Source organism: Lampetra fluviatilis, chromosome 49 (genome assembly GCF_964198595.1).
Source record: "Lampetra fluviatilis chromosome 49, kcLamFluv1.1, whole genome shotgun sequence".
Taxonomy (NCBI): Eukaryota; Metazoa; Chordata; class Hyperoartia; order Petromyzontiformes; family Petromyzontidae; genus Lampetra; species Lampetra fluviatilis.
In genome coordinates this window covers 2,769,752-2,786,011 of record NC_136323.1, presented here as the reverse complement: position 1 = coordinate 2,786,011, position 16,260 = coordinate 2,769,752, and the positions used below count along the sequence as shown (strand labels likewise).

The window sequence follows — 16,260 nt, the reverse complement described above, 5'->3', positions numbered from 1 at the left end:
GTTCTAAAGAAGTTGGTTTTCAACCGAGATGCTAAAGCTCCAGTGGCTTACGAATATATGAATGGAGAGCGTTCCAGACGGCCGCAGATTGTTACATCACGGTATTATGATAGACGGTGCTGATGTGTGGGGAGGCTTTCATAATGCAACTTGGAGAGGTCATAATTCACGCTGATCATAGGCATATTGAGTCTCTCGTTCCGTCAAATAAATACACCCACTGTTTATATGCGGTGCCGTGAGGTTGCGGCGTCACGTTTAGGCACCGTAAAAGTCCACGTCGCATTGTAAATTGTACTGGGAGGAATGCTTTGCACCGCGGGGAGCATCCGTCAGAGCAGCGGGGGCGGGGGAAGGGGCCAAAGCCCCCACGCACCCATCCCGTCTGCAGCCAAACCGCAGAGCTGTCAGGGTCGATAAAACTATGAAACTAAATTTTTATTTATTTTACCAGGTAAAGGCCAACTGAGCTATTGTTTCAGTAAACGAACCTGGCTGACACAAATTGAAGAGCTCAACGCAGTGGCTTTGTAAAGGTGTGGAAATGCATTGCAGCGGCCAAATACTCTGAACGCGTGGTGATGTTGATTCGAAACGCGGAGGGGAAAACACCGAATGACCCGGAGAAAAATCGACGCGACCACGCGGAGAGAGACACCGCAAACTCCAAATATACAGCAGGCGTCAGGGTCGGGATCGAACCCACGACCCTCTGTACACCGGCCTAGGTAGTGTTTGTTGTTGTAACGTTCTTACCCGCCCCGACTGGACATCTGTGAAAAACAACTTTATAGCTCAACGGTTTCTTCCAGTACAAATAAATATTCGGATTCTGAAGTAGTTAACGTCTCACCACCGTGGCACCCCATAAACCCGGCACTGGCTGCCAAAACATGACACCCACAGCGCTGGCACCACCGCTACCACAACCACCGCCGCCACCACCACACTCCAAGCAGAGAGACAGGCAAAGCACACATTCAAATTACAACAAGGGTGGAGGACATTTGAAAGCAAAGGTACGGTCCTGAAATTACCTGCTCCAGCCACTGCTGGCAGAGGGGCCTCCACTCGAGGGAGCTTGAGACAGCGCCTCGAGATGGCTCCGTCACCAACACGGATGAAAATTGGCAAGGCGTAGTTTAGGACATTCTGTAAGGTCGTGGGCCTGGCCTACAAATCCCGTGCCTTCCGTTCCAACGGCTCGGTAATGACACCATCATTACGACTACAGTCACAACATCTTACAGTCGTACTCATGGGGAATGAGGGAATATCCGGTGATGGAGGGTGGGCATGTCCGACACACCGCACGTGATTAGATGATCGAGCAAATCCTTTCACCCCCCCCCCATTCCACTCTGCTGACAGAACCACCCTGGGGCGAGCGCCCGTAGGCAGGAATCATCTTCCGCCCCCTGCATCACAAAGCTTCAGTTTGAACTCCAGGTTACCTCCCAGCACACACCCCGCCCCCACACTCACTATGCCCCCTCCCCGCCTCCTTACCCCGCAACTATATAATTCCTCGTCACAGCCATCTCTCAGACACACTTAAGCGGTTGTGCTTTCGCTACGTTGTCCCCACCTGAAGACGGACGCTTGTGTTGCGCCCGAAACGTCGTGATTTCGTTGTTTTAATTTATTTTATTTTTAACCTACGTGACTTTACCGAAACAATCACAAAGTATGAATCATCTTGTGGTGCCATTCAGCGCTCAGCGTACAGGTTAAAGCTCCTCTAGATTGTATTTGGCCTGTTTCTCCACGCTGGCTAGACGTCTCGGCATATCTGGGAGTAGCCACACTTCAACCAAACTCACACAAGACCTGCCGATTGACTTAACTGAGGCGTGCCCTTTTATACCATCGTGCGGACAGAGGCGAGGAGGATTTAGGAAACTCGAATCGTTGTTTAAACTGCCCTCGGCGGGAGATTTAAAATATTTTAAGGGAAACAAGACGCTCGGCCAATCCTGAACATTTCTTATAAAAAAAAATAAACGTGTTGGAGTTGAGCCCTTTGGAACCGCAAGCAATTATTTTTTATCAATTCGAATGTCAACAGCTGCTGTTAATGAAAATGATTACACTGGTCAACACACTTTTTCTGGCGTAAGGTATTTTGGGGTGGTGATTCCAAATCTGGCATCAGTTTTTGTCTATCACATCAGGTTTTTGAGATATCAAATATTGCATTTTCAATAAAAACTGCAGAATAGATATATTAAATAAATGTGGATATCTACATAAAATGATATTATAAACACACTATCCTAAAAATACAGCACCATATTTTAACACTAAAGCAGTCACTGACTCGCAACAACTTGCAATCATAAGTGACAGAGTTAATTTCGGGTAAAATCAATGAAAATGGGGTTTGACGATAGCATAAAAATGAGATTTGATAGAGCAAATCTGAGATCATATTTGGAATCAGCACCCTGGAATTAGTCTAAAACAGCTGCAAAAGTCCAGGCCAGAATTTTTTTTTTGTTAACCGGTGTTATTTTTTTACCTGGCGCGCGATCTCCGTTTAATTACGCCCCGGTATTCCGCCGCGCTCAACCGCAGATTTCATTACGATTTTGAGAGACTTGTTCAGGCCCACCTGTGTGAAACAAAATATCTGATCGAGTCGTGGGCAAGAGTCAGAGACAGGGGGAATGTCAAATGTCCACGCTCATCGCATAGCGCCGCTTGCAAATTCAAATTGTATCGCGTTAGACAGAGTAGATGTGGAGCGTTTTGGCTTAAAATGAAAGAGTGCATTTCAAGTTTTCGCTCCGTGTGTAATTCCAAGCACACTCCTCTCCGTGCTTCTTTGTGCAATTTTATTTTCTATTTTAACACCCAGTAGGAGGAGACTTTCTCGACCAATATTGTCCATAGTGAAGGTTGTTGAGGTTAGGTTGTGTACATATAAATGTGTCGTTAAACCCGCCACCACCCGACACAGCCAATTATTAAAGGTTTGTCACGTTAACAAAACGTGGCAATTCGTTACTAATTTTTGATTTGAAGCTTTCGTGACTGCAAGGATTCATACTCTTTGTTTTTTTCCGGTAAAGTCACGTAGGTAAAAAATAAAATAAATGAAAACAACTAAATTCGTTACTAGTTCAGCACACCGGTGTGTTGGAGAGTAAACCCACTCCAACATTTACAATTCGAGTACGATTCGTCAGTAATTATAACTAGCATCATCAGGCGACAGCTAGCATCATCACGTTGTGGGTTTACTCTCCAACACACCGGTGTTGCTGTACTAGTAACGAATTGGCACGTTCTGTTTACGTGACAAACCTTACTTATTGGCTGTGTCGGGTGGTGGCGGGTTTAGCGACACATTTATATTCATGCTATCTAACCCAAAAACCTCCATTATGGATTTTTTTTCCCATTTTGTCAGTGTCTGTGTTTTTTTTAAATCTCCGTGTCGTTGCACTGATTGAGTAAGTGCTTCTTTAGGCGATACCGTTGCAGAGAACAGAGACGATGTATCACATTTTTACGTTAAAGAAAGCACGTGGCCTTGGACAGAACACACCACCGCAAGGGATGATGAGTGATGGCCAAGACTGGTGATGGAATAGCAGCCAAAGGAGCGAGCGCGTGTGAGAGGTGCAGCCGCTGTGGAGATGGAGCGAGCACATCGGCTCGTACACAGGACATGGATCCTGGCATCGCGAGTTCGCGAGGGGTGGTGAGAATTGGGGGAGGCCTTCATGCAACAGTAGATAGACCATGGGTGATGATGATGAATTTATATTTTTTGACATTAGGGCTGCGTTAAAGACAGAAGGGTGTTCAATAACTCACAAGACCTTTAGAATGAGCCATACATGAGGAGGGAATGCAATGCAAGCAATGACGCCTGCATTGGGTGGGAATTGGCTCTCACTTGCTTATACAATACAATTTAAATTTCGATTTAAAGCTTTCGTGACTGCAGGGATTCATCTTCTTGGTTCTTTCGGTAAAGTCACGTAGAAGGGAAGTAATAAAATAATAAAAATAAAACATAATAAAATAACGTTTCGGCCACAACCCAGCTTAAATATATGCTCCAAGCATGGTGATGTTTCATTCCGACGCTGTCGCCTCGACAAACCTGGTTTTCACCTGAGGACGGCTGCTTGCGTTGTGGCCGAAACGTCGTGAGAATTGTTTTATTATGTTTTATTTTTATTATTTTATTACTTCCCTTCTACGTGACTTTACCGAAAGAACCAAGAAGAACAATACAATGTGTTACTACATTACATGGAAATACAGCACTAATCAGCCGTGTGAGCAATAGCAGAACGACTCTTGAGATCGACAAATCGGCCGTGGGAGGTCACTCTTTCTTCTCTGCTGCCCTCTGCTGTTTCTCTGCTGAAACCCAAGACCAAAATCGCATTCGAACCGATCGACCCACACAGAGACGCACACGCACACAGAGACCGATACTCATACAGATATTCAGAGACCCATAGATCCACACTGAGACCCACACAGAGATTCAGAGACTCACATGGAGACCCACATGTTGCAGTCCAGGCGCAAAACATTCCCTTTTCCGTTGCCCATGACTGCTTACTTCTCTTTACAAAAAAACATGCCCGCTGTTTCTGCACAACATGTCTATAAATCCACATTGGATTGCATCGTATATGCTTTTGCACCCACTCGCAAACAAAGAATGCGTTTAATTTCATAGACTAACGCGGTAGAACGTGCGAACTTGCAGCAGCACCATTGAAGAGCTGTCTTTAAAGGATGCGTTGTTGTTGTTGTTGATGGTGGTGAGCTCAACTTGAATAACAAGTGATCACTAAATTTCGATTTAAAGCTTTCGTGACTGCAGGGAGTCATCTTCTTGGTTCTTTCGGTAAAGTCACGTAGAAGGGAAATAATAAAATAATACAAATAAGACAGACCTGGTTTTCACCTGAGGACGGCTGCTTGCGTTGTGGCCGAAACGTCGTGAGAATTATTTTATTATGTTTATTTTTATTATTTTATTACTTCCCTTCTACGTGACTTTACCGAAAGAACTAAGAAGAAGTGATCACTACACTTAGGTATACCTACGTGACTTTACCGAAAGAACCAAAGAGTATGGATTCCTGCAGTCACGAAAGCTTCAAATCTAGTGATCACTCTCATCCGTCCACAGCGGGATGAAGACCACCCAAATGTAGCAGTCTCCACTTGGCACGGACCTGCAACGTAACCACGCAGACGCAGGCAGCTCTCGCGATACGAATTCGGGTTTGTGCCGCGTTTCGTTCGGCAGGACCAATACTTCTGCCGTGGCTGATCATTATTTTAATGCGGCTGGCTCACACGAAATGTACAGGGTGTTTAAAAAAGATGGACCCGATTTCAAAGCAGTATATTTCACGATGGCAACATGTCACAATTACACAAAAAGTTACAAACGGTTTAATGAGTTATTAAGTTTTACTAACCATTTTATAAATGCTCTACGTGCCCTCCACCTGCTGTACGGACAACATCGAGACGATAGTTGAATTCGTCCCAAACGCCTCTCAAAGTGTCGTCTTCTTCCACTGAAGTCACCGCTGCCGTGATTCTGTTTTTGAGGTCATCCAGATTAGTGACGTCACGCGCGGGACACACAGACATGTTTGGCTCATTATTGTAGTAAATGGGGGCCGAGGGGGGGGCGATTGGGGGCGGGTGAGCTGTGGGGGCGGGGGGCGGTGGGGGCGGCGGTGGGGGCTGCGGTAGGGGCGGCGGGGGTGGGGGCGGGGCGTACGGCGGCGGGGGCGGGACGTAGGGCGACGGGGGCGGGGCGTACGGCTGCGGGGGCGGGGCGTACGGCGGCGGGGGGCGGGGCGTACGGCGGCGGGGGGCGGGGCGTGCGGCGCTCCTCCATTTCCTGTTCGTCCGCAGCCATTTGTCTCCTGGTGTGCGGAACTTCGCTATCGAGTCGTAGGCGGCAATACTCATCGCGTCGAGAGTCGTGCGCTATCCGGAGCGATGTCTCAGGGCCCACGAGGTGGGTGTTGCAAGTGCCCTGCTGTTTGCAGCGGTTGATTCGCGCGGGACTGCAGAGCGTGGAATCGCCGCTCTACCGGACTGGTGCAAGGCCTGTTTGACTAGGCCGCAAACTACAATTGTATTTCCCATTGAATTGAATGCCGCCCCCACCTCTCCATCGACTGTTCATCGGCATTACTTTTGTATCAACACGTTTGCGCTCACATAGGAATACAGCGCGTGTTCTGTTGTGAGTGCCGCTGTTGACAATATGGTGCTGGGCGGCGTTGCTGTTTGTGATGTCAAGCCATGCCTGCTTAGAACAACACTCATGAATGCATTGTTGGTCAATGATACCCGCGTGGCCTTACACGCAGAGAACAGTCAGCCTGACGGAAGTTTTCACGGTTCGATGGATGAGAAGTGCTCTTTAAAGCTACTCCTTTTGAGAGGGTCGCTTCCTTCGGCCAAGTAAAACATTGTGCGCGTTACAAATTAGCATTATAGCCGTGGCGAGCGCTGCTAAATCGTTCACAGTACACTGTTGAGTTTGTTGGTACGGTGTTTGAAATAGTTTAATACGCTCTTGTTTGCATGCATTCATGGATTTCCGACATGTGTGTAATATTCTCGTGTGCGTGTGTTTATTATGCAAGGTAACGCAAGGGGTCGGCCACAGAGAGGGTGAGTAACTTGATTAATTTACTGATGCACGTCTTACATTGCATGTGTGGTGAGTGCGTAGCGAGTGGGGTGGTGAGTGAGTGTGTGTAGGGGCTATGTTTGGGAGTTGGCATTTGGGACCGTTACAGAAGACTGATTGCATTTCCACTGCTTTGCGAGGAGAGTAGTCTTGACCCCGTATTTAATCATGAGCTAGGCTTTGTGAGTCTGTCAGAGCCTAGAAAGTAAGACACTGAACTACCAAATAAAAATGTTTTTCAATGTCTACAATGTTTTTTTTTCAAAAACAAAGCACCACGTGCCATCAGCTGGTAAAGCATACTGGGTGCTTCACACGTAACACTATCAGTCTATCCATATCTAGCCCTGGAGTGTGTCAACTGTGTGTGGTTTATCGTCTTGGTTCTTTCGGTAAAGTCACGTAGAATGGAAATAATAAAATAATAAAAATAAAACATAATAAAATAATTCTCACGACGTTTCGGCCACAACGCAAGCAGCCGCCCTCAGGTGAAGAACAGGTCTGTCGAGAAAACCAAGAAGATGAATCCCTGCAGTCACGAAAGCTTTAAATCGAAATGTGTGTGGTTTCTCTTCGTCCTCAGAGGCCCCATGAAGGGTTTTCGGAACCAGTCCGGGGAGCGCTTTCACGGGGGCCCTCTGGACAACCAGGGGGGTGGCCACAGGGGGGCACGGGGAGGCCGAGGCGAACCGTACTTTCAGGGTCGCCAGGGAGATGATCGTGGCTACGGTGGTGGTGGCGTAGGGGGGTACGGGCGGCGGAACGACGGCGATGGAGGACCTCCACGCGGATCGTACGGCAGAGGCCGCGGCGGATACAGCCGTGGTCCTTCTTATCCGGTGAGGGAGATGAAAACATATCCCTGTGATGTTCTGTGGGCCGTGGGTGCCAGGCACCTGCGTTGTGTGGGGGGGGGGGGCCTGGCTAGAGGTCGCAACCGGGCACCTGATACCTGTACCCTACCCGATACCCGGCTACCCGTACCCTACTCTACCCGGCTACCCGTACCCGGCCAGGTACGGGTACCTGTTTGCGACCCTGGTGCGGCCGGGTACGGGTAAGGAATCAAAACCCGTTTGCGACCTCTGGGCCTGGCTCCTTCTTACTTGCGTTGTGTTTAGTCGGGGCCGCAGGGCGGGCGACGTCCGGATGGCTCTGAGTATCAGCAGGACGAGTGGCAGGAGTGGAAGCGCCCGTACCCCAACAAGCGGCGAGGCGACGAGTTCGCAGGAGGTCCGCAGAGCAAGGTGCCTCGCTTTGACTACGGGAAAGGTGAGGAAGGGGCTCGATCGCCACCGTCGCCCAACGTCACTGATTGCCGCCGTCTTGTTTGGTGCCCGGCCGATACCTCCTGAAGGCCTCGAGTTAACGGAAGATGCAGCTCAAGAAGTGAAAAGCCCCTATTTTGTTTTGTGTCAAAAAAACATTCACAAGTGGGCATGAATGGGCGCTTATGGATTTTTAAAATCAAATCATCCAGAATGTGCCCAATCTCTTTGACTTGGCTGGTAATGTTGTCACCACTGGCTCAGGAATGACCACGCAGTTATGTATGTATGTTGAACTTCATTGCTACCGTACATAGACAGCCGTGTTAATCGGAGGTGAGCATTAGCCTATGCTCGTTATCTAATTTAACAATTCTATGTTATGCTGCATTTAGGCAAATGTATAACCAAATCTCCCGAAATGTGACCATTTTCATCTGATCTTGGAAGCTAAGCAGTTGAGCCTGGGTAATGCTTGTTAGGTGACTACAATGTATAACACATTTTAGTTTGCTGCAGGGCTACACGATTGTCAGCAGAGGGCAATGCGGAAACATCTATTGTTGCTTTGTACTCCCCGCCTTCACCAACCCACACTGACCATCGTGGTGAAGTATGTTTGGTTAAGTCCCATGACATGCCCGGCACGGGGAGGCCGTCATCCAACAGTGGATTGACAAAAATGGTTGCACGTGTCCGTAGCACAAACCCCCCTCCACCTGACATCTCCATGTGAAACCAAGTCCTTAACTTTGTTTGCTTGAGCTCACACACATTTGTTTTGGCTGTGTATTTCAGAGCTTGAATAGCCACTTTGTCAATGTGTGTTTTCTGCTTAACGCAGGAGCTTGGGCCCAGATGAACAGGGACATCATGCCTCAGTATCAGCACAAAGCGAACCGGTAAGGCTCGTGCTGGATGGTTGAGAGTAGCAAAAAGTGCAAATGGGTGGTGGCAAAGCGTTATTTACGGGGGAGGTGGGGGGACCACGAAAGATGGTGACAACATTTTGATTTAAAGCTTTCGTGACTGCAGGGATTCATATTCTTGGTTCTTTCGGTAAAGTCACGTAGAAGGGAAACAAAAAAATAAAACAATAAAATTCTCACGACGTTTCGATTGTAACACAAGCAATCATCAGGTGTGAAAACCACAGCAATAAAATGTAAAATTTTCTTGCTGTGGTTTTCCCTTGACGCTACTGATTACACGGTTTTGGTTTTGTAAGTCAGATCCTTTACACTCTGGGTTGCAGCTCGTCTGCGCACAGCAACGCGTCCATTCACTAGTTTGCACACAGCAATGTAGGTCTGCTCTTCAGTGGTCATCTCTGCTCTTGTCTCTCTCCCAAATGGTTTTGTGACCACCCCAATATACTGTTGTGTGCTCTCTTGGTTAGGGTAGCAATTGCTGCTCAAGCCAGAACCAGCTGGAGCCAGTCTTAATTAAAAACATGTGCAGATTGGCCTAGATTTGAAGTTTTCGTGACTGCAAGGATCCATACTCTTTGCTTCTTTCGGTAAAGTCACGTAGGTAAAAATAAAAATCTAAAATAACTAAATTAAATCGCGATGTTTCGGAGGTAACACAAGCTTCCGTCATCAGTTGGGACAACCACAGCAAAAAAACTAAATTGCTGTAGTGGTTGTCCCACCTGATGACGGAAGCTTGTGTTGCCTCCGAAACGTCGTGATTTAATTTAGTTATTTTTTAATTTAGTTATTTTTTATTTTCACCTACGTGACTTTGCCGAAAGAACCAAAGAGTGCAGATTGGCCTATCGACCAATGAGAGCACTATCAATGTAAATACCCGTACAAGATGCTGTCTCATGCCCAATCAGAGCCCAGCAGCGTGACTTAGAATTCTGGGAGGCTCTGATTGGTGAGCTGCAAGTGGGCCTTCAATTGTGCACTGGCTGTCTCGGAGTAGGTTCTGGAATCTTATAGGAAATACCGTCTGACGCTCCGTCCACTCCACGCAGGTATCTGCAGTTCTGCTCCCTGTGCACGTTCAACACCAACGACGACAAAGAGATGGACGCGCACATGGAGAGCCGCGAGCACAAGGCGTCGCTCAAGATGATCGACAAGGGCTTCCCGCAGGAGAAGAAGCTCTCACTCTATCTGCATGTGCGGTTCACACGGGAGGGGGGCTGCCCGCTATTAACGCGATCGGTGACATGGAGCGGTAGTGGATACACATTTGTTGGGAGGCGGTTGGCAGAGCTCGGTTGTGATGTTGACATCAGCCGCTGTCGCGTTGGACGTGGCTTGTCGGGAGATTTCCTGCCTTGGGAGGGGGAGGATGTGGGGGTTGGCTGCCATATTTATAGGGAACCGAGTCGTCAATCACTACAAAAGCAGTCGATAGAAGTTCTTACATTTTTATTGACTTCATAGAATAATCATCGCAGCTTTAGTTTGGCGATATTAAGAGTAGCTATTCCGTTTCAGAACGTTGAGAGTTGCTGGGACGTGCTTGGGACGACCGAGCGATCGTGGTGACCGAGTCTGTGCTCTTCTGCTGGGCATGTTGTGCTTCACCAGGAGAAGATTAAGGTGCTGAACAAGAAAATCGTCATGAAAAAGGAGCAATGGGGGAAGGAGGCGGGGCACGCCTACACGCCTATCGATCCTCTCAAAGGTTTGTCCTAATTCAGTGATTTTTCAGGTAATTTTATTTTCGCGTACAGATGCTTGGACAATACCAGCTACCTGTGTATGGGTTATTTTTTTAGCTACGGGAGGAAAATCGGAGAATTCAGGGGGGAGAAACCCTTGCAGAACAGTGATGCGCCCGAGTCGGGGATCATACCCAGGTCCTTCTCTCTGTGAGGCCACAAGCGTTACCACTGCCGCCACCCTGACCTCCCGCTCTGCTTTGTCGCTGACCACCCCCCCCCCCCAGAGGTCGCAATCGGGTACCTGGCTACCCGTACCCGTCCGGGTACGGGTACCCATTTGCGACCCTGGTGCGGCCGGGTACGGGTAGGCCGTGAGTCACTGGTGAGTAACCGTTTGTCACTCATTTCCCAACGTCTCGTCTCTTCTCACTTTTCAAGTTCCTTGAATCAACCCACCCGCGCCTGCAACATGGCTTCATCCCAGAGGTTGCAATCGGGTACCCGTACCCTACCCGATACCCGGCCGGGTACGGGTAGCCGGGTATCGGGTACGGGTACCCATTTGCGACCCTGGTGCGGCCGGGTACGGGTAAGGAATCAAAACCCGTTTGCGACCTCTGCCCCCCCCCCAGGCTTCTGGTTTCCGGACTGCATGCTGAGCATGAAGGTGCTGCGCTGCCCGTCGTGCCGCACTTACATCCCTGCCTTCGAGAAGGAGCTGCGCTCTCACCTCGAGTCCGCGCGTCACATCGCCAACGTCAAGGTAAGGGTGGGTGGGGTGGGTGCCATGATAGCGGGTGCAGCGCCTCCCTTCGAGACAAACTACTCGGAGGGCCGTGTTTTATTGGTGACAGAGCCGCTCGGCTGCTTCGAAAGACACCACCGTGGAACCCCACGGTGGCTAGATGTTCACGACCTCGCCTGGTATGCAGGAGGTCGCCTGTATATTTTCAGTTTGCGTGTCTCTCTGCCTATGCTCGCGTGGATTTTTCTCTGGGTCCTGACTAAATTGTGTCGGATCTCGGATGCCAAGCGGTGTTTGAGCCCGGAGAAGTGCCTCGATAGGAAGACGACTGTGTATGACGGGCCCTATAGGCTGCTGCAGTGCAACGTGGTTGGTAACAGATTGGGTGGGGACAGTAGAGGCCGGTCTCCACTCACTGAATTCCCAAGACGAAATTTCCTGCGAAGGCGCCTGATATCGTCCGATCTTTCAATCTTAAGCATCGTGGGCTGTAACACATTGGTCATAGGCCACAGCGCAACTAGGATGGAATCGGTTTTCACAAGAAACGAAACGTTGATAAGGAAATGCATGACTTACCATCACGTGTAAAGCTCTTGTAATTGAAAATTCAATATATTTACGCACGTTACTCAAATCCTTTGCCACAAAATGCCTGCTCTGTTCTAGTAAGTGCAGTTTTATCTTTAAAGTGTAACTACGGTTTCATTTTAATAAACAAAAAAAGTTGGCACCTGTGTAAGTGGCTGATCCACACGTCGTGGGGTTGTGTGTGTCGTTTCCCCTCCAAAACTCACAATCAGGCATCTCTGGAGATGAAACTGAACAAAGTCAAGTACATTGCCAAGTGCGTGTTGACAAAACCCAACGACTTCAAGCGGTACGAAAAGTATTTGAAGGTAAGCGTGCCTCCATCCCCTGACTGCCGCGTGGTGCTTCGAGCCTTACTGCATGGCAGGCACGGTAGAACCATTACATGTTCACATTTATTTTTCATCTTATTTTTTTTTTCACTCAGGAAAGCCTAAAGACTCCTTTTTTTCGGGACAGGGTCCTGCTAATATTGCATAAAGGGCGAATTTTGTGAGTAATCTGCAGGTAATTTTGTCAGCATTGGGATGTTTGGCCAATAGCGGTTTCACCGCGTGTGTTTATACTTAGCTTATGAGAGGGAAGCAGAGAACCCGGAGGGAGCCCAGCGTAGAACAGGGGGAGAACGTAAACTCCACACAGAAACGCGACCCGGGTTGGTAATCAAACTCAGGAGCAGCTTGCTGTGAGGCACAAGCGTTCCCACTGCGCCACCCTGCAGCCCAAAGCAGTCCTGTCCTCGTTGGTGTCTCCCAGGTTTTAAGAAATCCTTCGATCAATTTGACTTTAATAATAGCGTGTCCCTAATAGACAACTTGAAGCTAACCGTTAATTTATAATTGCATAATCTTTACAAGAGTTAACACGATGCCCCCGCCATAGACACAGTCGGAAAGAGCTCGTACAGTGACGCTTTCAATGATGTGGAAAAGCGTTACGGAAAGAATCGGTCCGTGATCTCCAAATGGGGGATGGTCCGTTTTCCAAAAGTCTTGAAGCTCAGTGGGACTCCCAAGTCAGAGTTGTACAATGGTCCAGTTGTAGTTTTTCATTTTGACACGCTTTCTATTAAATCACTCTGTTGTTGTCGTCGTCGTATCCTCAAATCTTGTAACTCAGTTTTAACCCACTTCCCAATGTGGTATCGACTGCAAACTTGGTATACTTATGTCATACTGATGACAATATTATATTCTATCATAAAAAGACGTAAAAAATATTTCTAAATCTTTTTTATATGTTATGTTTCGGCTTGGGTCTAATTGTCCACGCTCAACTGACGTTGGCTGTAAATCACCACGGTTCCTTACGTTATGGCAAGCTTCGGGGCCACTTCCTGGAGTCGTGGAGTTCTTCCATTACTAGTAGGGTACATTTCATTAAAGCGTGTTTTTAAAAAAGTAAAAAAATATTACTTATTTAATGACCGCACGCTTTTGTTGCGTGGAACTCTGCGCATTCTGACAAGTCTCGCCTCCTCCCCCCCGCCTCTCTCCGCCACTGGGATGCAGGGGGAAGATGCTTTCTTGGATAACGATGATGAGGAGGGACTGGGCAAGGAGGTGGCATCCGAGACATGGGGCGGTGGGGCCAAGTCGGAAGGCATGAAGAAGTCGCAGGGTCCGTCGAAGAAATCGCAGGGCGCGTCCAAAGCGCAGGTCGCGTCCAAGGCGCAGGGTGCTTCCAAAGCGCAGGGTTCGCAGAAGACAGAGGGCAAGTCGGACAAAGAGAGCAGTGCCACTGCCACCTCCTCCTCCGCTACGACCACGACGACGACAAAGAGCAGGCCGCAGGCGGTAAAGAAGGAGGCGGATGTCAAGAGCAGGCCGCAGGCGGTGAAGAAGGAGGCGGATGTCAAGAAGCAGAAGTCGGACGTGGGCGAGCAGGAGAAAGAACAGCACGTGGAGAAAGAGGAGAACGAACAGAAAGACGAGCAGGGGGATGTGGAGGAGCAGCGGGAAGGAGGAGAGGGAGAGGGAGATGAGCACGAGGAAGAAGAGGAGCAGGGGGAGGAAGAAGAGGACGAGGAGGAGGAGGGTGAAGACGAAGAGGAGGGGGATCACGGGGAGAAGGATCAGGAAGATGAACAAGAGGAGGAGCAGATGGAGGAAGAAGCGGAGGGTGAGGAAGACGATTTAGAGGATTTGGAGGAGGTTGAGGAAGATGCAGCACAGGATGAGGCTTAGGGCCGAGAATCCCGTTGCTCGTGAGGCTCACCGTGGCCACGCCTCGTGCCGCTTCCAAGTGTGGAACAAAACACGGAGGCTCTGTTGAGTTGCATGGGCCGGTGATCTGCCGGACCGTTTGGCCACCAAGGACGATGCGGGGTCAGAGGTCAACCGTGGCTGCTGACCCAAGAATCTATTTTTTATTTGACCAGGTAAGGCCCCCACTGAGCTGTGGGGCTCTTTTTCAGAAGCGACCTGGCCACAAATGATGGCTCAAGAAAGGAGCTTATCTTGTGGAAATTTATAGCAGCCCAATGCTCGAAAACACGTGCCTCCTAAACAGCGGCTGTGAACGATTTGGTTTGTGTTTCTCGTTAGTTTGGTCTCAAGTTCGGCTGCCGGCCCGGATATTATCGAGTACTTTGCTGAAGCATCCTAAAGGTGGATTTTTTTTTAGCGAATGTCAATAAATGTATTTTGTTAAATTGTCATGATTGGCGCACCTCGGTATTATATATACATACGTTTTGGTTGCGTTCTTTTAACGCTGAACGAAAAATGAAATGCATTTTCCCGTAATGGCCCGTAATATCACCTAAGAAATTATTTTATGACCTAAAACTTTCTAAACACTTTTGAACACGACTTAAGATTTTCATGCTTAAATATGGATAACCACAACTGGACAGGTATTTAAAAACGAACGGCGTACACTATAATTTACTAAACCAGAAGCTTGGCTCAAGCCGTGCAAGCTGATTGGTGTGGTCAGGGTGGTTACTGGGAGGGTAAGGACGGGGAATTCGGAGCGCACAGTCCAGAGCGTGGAGGAATGAACAGCTTGAAGTACCATGAGGTTTTTTGTTTAGGTTGTGTAAATATAAATGTTAAACCTGCCACCACCCGACAGCCAATTAGTAAGGTTTGTCACGTAAACAGAACGTGACCAATTCGTTACTAGTACAGCACACCGGTGTATTGGAGATTAAACCCACATTTGCAATTGTAGTACGATGTTTCGCCAGTAATTCCGACAAGCATCATCAGGCGACAGAATTGTGGAGAAATCTTGTTTCGTTAAATATTTAAATAATGCTATTGGTCGCGAAAGCCTGCGTGTCCAGCTTGAACTACGCTTGTAAACAAGTGATAATGAAACGTCTTTCGGTAAAGTCACGTAGATAGAAAAAGAATAAAAAAAATCATGACGTTTTATTATTTTTCTACCTCCGTAACTTTACCGAAAGACCCAAAGAGAATAAATTATTGCAGTCACGAAAGCTTTAAGTCAAGATGTAGGTATTGTTCCCCCCCCCCCCCCCCCATCAAAAAATATTTAGAAATGTTTACCGTAGATGTTGGGTCCAGCCGCGTACAAGAATAAGTAAATTGAGGACTGAACGCCATCGCCGCCCGCTCGACAATTGACAACCGGACGCCACAGATCGAAAGCAATGGAGGTGTTGGTCTGGCCAATATTTACATTGACCTTGAGAGTCAGTCCCGCTCTCATCCTCGGACATGGTAAGGTGGACAAGCCGAGCACTGGCTATGCCCCGAACAACCTTGTGGCCTGTTCTGCTGTGGTCTGAATTCAAAGGGAGTTGGGAGAATGACATCACATCCCTGAGAGGGCTGTGTGATTGGTGAATCCGGGGTTTCATCACTAAATGCATAATAAACGATGTAAAACATTGGCGTGCAGTGTACGATTTTTGCATGTACGTGTGATGCCAAAATTGCCTTGTTAGTGTAAGGGAATTCTCATGTGTGCCATTGAGGTCTACATACATTTAATCATTCAAACGATGTGATGCGTTAAATTAATGTAGGCATGCTGATAATTTGAGCGTGTGCCTTGGATATATCCCGATTGGTGTGTCCGCAAAAGTGTCTAAAATCATATATAACCGTGTACAATGGATTAACCAATTATGATTACATTTGCGGGTATAACATGTTGCAGCGGGAAAAAACGTGAATTTTACGACGAACGTGATAACGGATCAAAAAGGAATTCATATAGCCCCTTAACCAATAATTAATAATGGTACATGAATGTAATGGGTGGAATCGTAAATTGAATTAACGTATTGGGGTACAGCCTGCAACTTTTATATTGAGCAGTTGGTTATAATCAGCACAAACTTCAAGTTGGC

General features: G+C 48.0%; 1 protein-coding gene across 1 annotated transcript; it reads left to right on the top strand.

The window, feature by feature from the left end:
• The first annotated feature begins 5,885 nt into the window (after positions 1–5,885).
• On the top strand, positions 5,886–15,797 carry LOC144948441 (uncharacterized). Its single transcript, XM_078877913.1, has 10 exons — positions 5,886–6,016; positions 6,654–6,681; positions 7,287–7,542; positions 7,825–7,975; positions 8,816–8,873; positions 9,956–10,103; positions 10,521–10,617; positions 11,230–11,360; positions 12,146–12,241; positions 13,445–15,797. The coding sequence occupies exons 1-10, from the start codon at positions 5,998–6,000 to the stop codon at positions 14,117–14,119; spliced, it is 1,659 nt and encodes a 552-aa protein (XP_078734039.1). The 5' UTR covers positions 5,886–5,997; the 3' UTR covers positions 14,120–15,797.
• Positions 15,798–16,260: the final 463 nt, after the last annotated feature.

Excerpts from the sequence above, each read along its gene's own strand:
- LOC144948441 (XM_078877913.1), top strand. Across the intron at positions 6,682-7,286 it reads AGGGGTCGGCCACAGAGAGG|AGGCCCCATGAAGGGTTTTC; the intron begins GTGAGTAACTTG and ends CTTCGTCCTCAG. Across the intron at positions 7,543-7,824 it reads GCCGTGGTCCTTCTTATCCG|TCGGGGCCGCAGGGCGGGCG; the intron begins GTGAGGGAGATG and ends CGTTGTGTTTAG.